Here is a 6,905-nt window from a genome sequence, read left to right on the forward strand (position 1 = left end):
GGGGGGGGCAAATGCCCCCTTTGTCGCCTTAATGACTTAGCTTGTATAGTATAAAATAGCCACGTCAAACGTGCCCGGTTATGAAAGGGTTAGTATGATATTTGGATTATTACTTGGTCGGACGGGATTAGATTCCGTTGTATAAAAGTTAAGTACATTACACATATACCAAACTCAAAAATTAAAAAGGCACGTGTTGCTGTGCCCATCTGTGGAAAAATGTGACGATACATTTGCTCCCATCTGTCCCCATCTAGCAAAAGAGCCAGTCAGGAAATATTTTGATGCGTCACGCTAGTATAATCGTTTGATGCGTTTAATCGGACGCGCTGCTGTCTGTCGCGCACTCAGTGCTGCTGATCATTGGAGACAAACTCTTGTGTTGGAATGACAGAAAGTTCAACATTTTCATTTGCACTTCACAACTGGTTTTGCTCAAAAATTCAATGTATTTAAATGCACAAGCTAATGTACCTGTAGCGCAGATACTGTATGTTTTCTTGTCAATCAGCCCCGGTGAAGCTGCGCCTGTAAACGACTAGAACGTGGATGCCACACTTGTAGTTATCCGTTTGGACTCCGAGGTTACTTCCGTAACTTTGAACGCAACACCCCTCGAACAGTTGAACTCGAAGCAAATTTTTGATCTTTTCAGCAGCCGCACGAGCTCCAATCTTGCATAATGATTCTGTTGGATCGTAGAAGTAGATGATGCGCTTTTCGAGATTGATCGTAATAGCACACCAGTGGTTCTGGTTACAGTAAACTGGTATTAACACTTGTTCCGTGAATGCACCAATAAAACAGAGCCGACAAAGCGTCATCATCGGTAGAAATTTCTCCGTTAACAGGCTCGTCGCTCCTGCATGCTCTTGTCTCTTTAGACGGTGAATGGGGTTGTGAACGTCGCGAATGGTCATGCTGCAGTCCGAGTTTGCAAGGAGAAACTGCAGAATACTCTTCTTCTTAGCCCCCGCCTTGCGCAAAACATCAACCGCCTCCACCATGGAAGGCGCAAGCGCTGTTCAAACTGACAAATAGAGCTCGTAGTTGGAAAGGGTCAGCGGGTGGTTATGCTGCAGCTTCGCTGTAGCGACGCACAACGCGAACACAGGGTCGTGTGTGCTACCGTTGACAACGCGGACACAAGCGTTAATCTGAAGGAAGAACACATATTTTGTCATTAACAAAGCTCATCCGAGCCATTAACAAAGCCCATCCGAGCCCATCCAGCATCAGGTGTCCCCATCTGAGCCCAACTCGCCAATGTTTTGCCCATCTGTGCCCAAACGAAGAGAATACATACCTGTGCACAACACTCAGTCGATCGGACTTCCTGACGCGGTCGCTTGCCTTTGCCGTGCGTCTTGCACTTGCCAGCGTGAGTGCATACAAGGGTCTTGTTGTACCAGATCCACCCCTCTGTGATCAGAGGAGCTGTGGCATTCTGCTTCTTAATCTTGCGGTTGCGCTCCTGGACCTTGTTGTTGGTACGGAAGCGAAATATCTGACAGTTGCAGTTTGTTAGTAGACCACAACAACCTCGCACAAGCGCATAGCGTTGCGAACCTGGTACGTCTGCGCCATGTACTTATTAAAGTAGGCATGAAATGACTTCCACGAGTCAAACTGCGTCTGACCTAGTCCTTGTATGAGCATTCGAGCGACGCCCTGCTTGACAAAAGCAGCAAAACTTTCAACGTTGCCGTCAGTGTTCACACTGGGGCCTCTTCAACTTCCAAACCGAGAACGTGTCGTGGTATACCTGGTTCCAGACCCGAACTTCGAGTCGTATCACTGCCAACGCCGTCACGTGGAGCTTCGAGGGACTTTAACTATTCAATGAACACGCGCGTGATCTTGAAAGACTCGATTCGAAAGCTGACAGCGAATCGGAATGGTTAGTGCGGTTAACCGCTAGCTTAGTGTGCCCTGGGGGAGCCAAGGCCTCTGTGGCGGAGCCTCCTCGCCTTGAGCGCTCTGTGTCTCGAACTGGCTGGATGATTCCGACGATCGTACGCATGAGTCCCCGGAATCTAGTGTCCATTTGACGTCGCTGGCTTTGTCATCATCACTCGGAGCAGCGTGCTGCCGGCGCTTCTGTGCGGAACGCGGTCGACGTTCCATTCTCGTAGCTTCGCAAATTTCTCGAATGAGGAGCCAGGAGCCAGGAGCCACTCGTACCGGTATACCCGTATACCCCCTCCCCCCTTTGGATAGAGTAGATGCACAGCGATGGGCAAGGCAAACAAGGATTAGGGCATAACAAAGAAAAGACCCGCTCAGGTGTCGCTCAGATGGGCACAGAAGCCCCTCTCAATTAAAAAAAAGGTTAAAATGTTTTTGTTTGTTTGTTTTTAAGCTTATAAGGGAATGCATACATTTACTGTCGAATAGTAGTCGCATCAATGTATAGAGGGTACCACTGTACGGTCATATTTCTATGAGTTTACTCTCCAGAAAACACAAATAATGCCTCTGCCTTGCCAAAGTTAAAGCATATACGCTATATTCTTAGCCCAACATTAATCTTTGAGTTACAAATATGGTAATATCAAAAATGGTGTAAAATGTGCATTTATTCGATAATAAAACAAAAAAACACAAATACCTTTCTGTCGTCCCCACATCCCACCCGGTTGCCTCTTAGAAAACGAGGAATTAAGGACAACGAACAACACTTCTCCAGCCCCATTTTAATACTAAACTGCGAGCCTGATAAACCAGCAAAACGCAACAAGTATTTTTGGTGGTTAGGGGTATGGGTAGGGTGGGAGAAGTAGGATGGCGTGGCCTTAGGCAAGGTGGGTTATATCCACGTCAAGGTTGCAGTTGTGATAACCGAAGCATGACTATCTTCTTTTCCTTTCGATGGTCTGCCTGTAGCGGACTACATGCTTCATTGTGGAAGCACTGCATGTATTATAGTGGACCTTTGCCCTTCCCATTTGGGATAGACTTGATGTAAAATGTGTAGCCGTATTCTGTGACTGCGATCGCACCTCCTATTACGGTTTTGAAGCCTCGCGTTAACTTGGTATGCGAGAGATTACGCGGTCTCCGTACAACAGAGGCTTCGCGAGCACGACCTAGTCGAAAACAAGGCCAGCCTTCCAAATAGTACGGACAAGGTCCAGGATTTCACATTTCACGCGAGACGATGTAAATCGGTTTAGTTCCCCTCGTGTAAGTATTGTCGAAAAGTATTGCGTGAATGTTTACACAAGTGCAATGCGCTGTCCACTTTGCAAGCTGATGGATCAATCTACAGCATAACCGGATTGATAGTCGTGGTAATCATCAGTAGCATCAACTTTGATTTACTGTCGTGACGGTCCGTGATACTTTGATTAGTCTCTCGAGCATTCTCACCATAACTAGTGCCGCACTACGCATCCTGCCGTACTCTCGTCATCGGCCACACGGATGCAAGCAACCTTTGCTAGTCTCCAAGCGCTTTGCTCAGCTCCGGGACAGAATTTCACTCACATAAGATTAATTGATAAAAAGTTGTCAATCGGTAAGCCAAAAGACTAAGACTTCAAGTGCGAAAGAATACCTATCACAATGTATTAATTGCTGTTATACTGAAATTTTTCACAAGGCAATCTCGAACGTGAAGGAGGCTTGAACAGCCTGCTCATCTCCTCCGCAAGATGGCGTTGTACTTGCATCTTGATCAGATACCATATCTCTCAGAGTCGCCAAGTAAGCTGCTTGTGAAGTGATGGTCTCAACTAGTTGTTTTTGCTCTTCTTCCGCTCGAAATCGCTCTGCACGTTTCTGCTTGGCAAAATCTCTCAAAAGCCAGTTGATATGGCCATCTTTGCCACCAAGTGAATAATTGCTAGCTTCGTATGCCTCTTTCACTTGCAACAGTCGGGCCGTGAGTCTCTTCTCCATTCGTCTCAAAGTCTCTCGTTCTTGTCTGAGCCGTCGTTGGTATCGCTGCTTTCGAAGTGCCTCCTTCTTCTGACTCATTTTCCGGTTACGACCGACTGCGTCATCCCTTGTGCTGACGTCGATCTCGGCACTATTACCACCCACGGAAAACCAAGATTCAGAAAGACCTGTATCGGAGGCATCACCATCCCGCGGTGTTCGTGCCAAGACCAGATTAGTCTCGCTCAAGAAGGTGGACACTTCCTCTAGTAGCTTGGCGTCGGAGATTATCTCGCCTGAGATCATACTTCGGGCTGGCGAGCTTTTTGCAGAATGGACCGCTCACGCTGTATTAGTGGCGTGTGTTGTCCAAATTATTGACAGGTGTACGGAGCTTCACGTGTTTTTGAAATCGTGTTGGACACACATATCTACTTCAATTGGTTATCGGTAGAGTGCGCCTGTATCAAACGGCTGTACACTTACCAGGATTTGCATAAGTGATTTACAGCAGCTCGAATCCTTGCACCTGGGGCATCATTACCATAACTTGCGTATTGCGCGTCTAGAACGAGAGTGCAATAATGTGGATCAGACAGAAGCAATACCAAGAGTTTTGTTGATAGAGTCAAAACTGCATTTAGTAGCTCTGCGTGAAGCCTTTGATACGATCTCTAGTGCAGCGATCTGCGTATTCTGCATCCAAGTCACGCATGGCGAGAAAGATAGACAAACGAGGTAATTTAGTAGTTGGCACTTACGCCTTGCAGGTACTCCAGTATTCTTCGTTTTTATGTCCTCAATCATTGTGTACTTCGAGATAGTCAGTATATACGTACCATTACGTCAAGGAAAGAGATAGTTCCACCGACCATTGTCCCGGTAACGAGGGACTTTGGTCGTCTTGTGCCCGTAATACACGGGCGTGATTATTGCGCGGTTTAGTCACGCTGGTGTTCACGATTAGTCTCCGGGATGTGATGTACGTCTCTACGTGTGTTGGGATCTACAGTCCCTAACTTAAGAATACAAAACATCCTTACCACCTTGATTAATGGAATTTTTTAAGTAAGGAAAGCGTTACCTTGAATCTCAGCCCTATTGTGATATGCTGTCCGCTGGCACTTACCTTAACTGCAGTTGTAGCTGCTGATAAACGCTTTGGTGTGGTGCGTGTGTGTGTGGGAGGGGGGGGGTATATATGTTAAGGCTGCAGTTGTGAGAATAGAAAGCAAGACTGTCTTGTTTTCCTTTCATAGCTCTACCAGAAGCTGACGATATTTGTGATTGTGGAAGTATCGTTGGGCGCCATTATAATAACTTGAGTATTACGTTTTTAAGCGTATAGGACAGTGACACAGCTCAGCAAAGCAACAAGGAGGTTCCAATCCGTTAAGCCTTAATAAAGCGACGTCGCACGGTATGTGGGAGCATAGCGTAGAGTGCTTCCTTTTGATCAGCTCGAATATCTGGCTACGATTTGCTTCCGAGTGACGCATGGTGAGCATGTTCTTGCTGCCAATCAGTCCATTTTCAGTGTTCTAGCCTGTTGAACTAGAACTGTTGTGTACGTTTTGATAGTCATTATCGTGTAGTCAACGAGTGAGATAACTTATCATTTATGGATTTTGAAATGCGCCCGCAATACAATTCTGTGATTACTGCGCAGTTTCGTCACGCGGCGTGACTATGCTGTGCGTAACCTAATCTCGCTGTGCGGGAATTTAAATTAAGGAGGCAAACTATGCTAGCACCAGCCAGCGCGATCAGGCACTTAGATAGGGCGTTTGACTTGCCATTTTTGGACTGCGCATCAGATCCACTTTTTGTTAGTATCTTCGGAATATCAACTACAATGCATGCTGTACGTTACAGATAGAGCCAGCTCGACCGAGAAATTATCTCTACTCATAGCATTCATCCAAAGGTACAAAAACGGAAAATGAGCTTCAAAAACCTATCTCCAAGCCTTAATGTGCGGGGTGTCTACTCAGTTGTACGCTTCGGGTTCAGGGGGTTAACCCCAGAACAACTAGAGTGACACCAAATCGAAGACGGTCTGAAATCCGAGTTTAAGCTCCAGTCTGATCCTGAGAGCTAAATTATGAAGCCCCGTGCAGTTAGCATACAAAACCATCAATAAAAGGTTGAAGCGTTAAATACTTGCAGGTAGGTTAAAACTGCTGTTGGTTTTTATTTTTTATTTATTTTTTATTTTTTTGGACCATTTGTCGAATTCGCAATTACTACCACGTTAGACTACTACAGATTTAGCCCCGAACCCAATAACCCCTGCGATATCGCTCCCCATGTAATAGTCAGGATCGCTCATGAGGTATAAGTAAACGTATGCATGGTGACTCTCGTCTCACAACTTGTGTGAGATGTTGTTGGCAAGCGGTATCGATTAGAGGGCTACATCGGATATGTACAAAGGTTTCTTATAGGGTTACCAACAGTGTCAGGCCCACAAAAATGAGTACTTTAAGCTTGAACTCCGCGAGAGTATGCGACGAGGATTCTTCCAGAGGTGCTTCGCCGCTTGTCCCCATCGAGGAGCCACTGACACTGTCAGTAACAAACCCCAGTTCGCGTACAGGTACACTGGAGTTGTCACACGCAAACGTGCCCGTGGATCCGAGTTTGTTAGATGCCTTGGGCATGGAGATCTTGCTACCACCTTCAATCGTATAGTCTCCCGTCGTGACTTCATCCGCGTCAATGCAGATCGCTCCACCATTCTCCACGTCGAGCACGATGTCAGCGGATTTGAACGACGCCGTCAACACCGAGATGCTCGCCGATCCACCCACGTCCACAGTGACGTCCCCGAGCGACACACTCTTGGCATTGATCTGAAGACTCGCGTTTTCCGATACGTCCACGGTGAGGGCATTCGTGCTCAAGGCGGCGTCAGCGGTCGACACATATACAGCAGCTGAGTCACTAATGTCGATCACCAAACCGGCGTCTGAACTGCTGGTGACGAGGACTCCGTCTTCGATGACAACGTTGGCTGATCG

The 6,905-nt window shown here is 46.8% G+C and overlaps 5 protein-coding genes across 5 annotated transcripts; all 5 read right to left on the bottom strand.

Annotated features, from left to right (window-relative positions):
• Nucleotides 1-503: 503 nt before the first annotated feature.
• PPTG_18919 (hypothetical protein) lies at nucleotides 504-1,007 on the bottom strand (the record flags this gene model as incomplete). The annotated part of the gene is made up of 1 exon (XM_008917242.1): nucleotides 504-1,007. The coding sequence occupies one exon, from the start codon at nucleotides 1,005-1,007 to the stop codon at nucleotides 504-506; it is 504 nt and encodes a 167-aa protein (XP_008915490.1).
• A 176-nt stretch (nucleotides 1,008-1,183) lies between these two features.
• On the bottom strand, nucleotides 1,184-1,659 carry PPTG_18920 (hypothetical protein; the record flags this gene model as incomplete). The annotated part of the gene is made up of 2 exons (XM_008917243.1): nucleotides 1,184-1,507; nucleotides 1,570-1,659. The coding sequence occupies 2 exons, from the start codon at nucleotides 1,657-1,659 to the stop codon at nucleotides 1,184-1,186; spliced, it is 414 nt and encodes a 137-aa protein (XP_008915491.1).
• A 258-nt stretch (nucleotides 1,660-1,917) lies between these two features.
• Nucleotides 1,918-2,127, bottom strand: PPTG_24461 (hypothetical protein; the record flags this gene model as incomplete). Its single annotated transcript, XM_008917282.1, has 1 exon — nucleotides 1,918-2,127. One exon carries the CDS (start codon nucleotides 2,125-2,127, stop codon nucleotides 1,918-1,920), a length of 210 nt encoding a protein of 69 aa, XP_008915530.1.
• A 1,421-nt stretch (nucleotides 2,128-3,548) lies between these two features.
• On the bottom strand, nucleotides 3,549-4,227 carry PPTG_18921 (hypothetical protein). Its single transcript, XM_008917244.1, has one exon. It carries the CDS (start codon nucleotides 4,186-4,188, stop codon nucleotides 3,598-3,600), a length of 591 nt encoding a protein of 196 aa, XP_008915492.1. The 5' UTR covers nucleotides 4,189-4,227; the 3' UTR covers nucleotides 3,549-3,597.
• A 2,096-nt stretch (nucleotides 4,228-6,323) lies between these two features.
• PPTG_18922 (hypothetical protein) lies at nucleotides 6,324-6,545 on the bottom strand (the record flags this gene model as incomplete). Its single annotated transcript, XM_008917245.1, has 1 exon — nucleotides 6,324-6,545. The coding sequence occupies one exon, from the start codon at nucleotides 6,543-6,545 to the stop codon at nucleotides 6,324-6,326; it is 222 nt and encodes a 73-aa protein (XP_008915493.1).
• Nucleotides 6,546-6,905: the final 360 nt, after the last annotated feature.

This window comes from Phytophthora parasitica, assembly GCF_000247585.1.
Source record: "Phytophthora parasitica INRA-310 unplaced genomic scaffold supercont2.97, whole genome shotgun sequence".
NCBI classification, from domain to species: domain Eukaryota; phylum Oomycota; class Peronosporomycetes; order Peronosporales; family Peronosporaceae; genus Phytophthora; species Phytophthora nicotianae.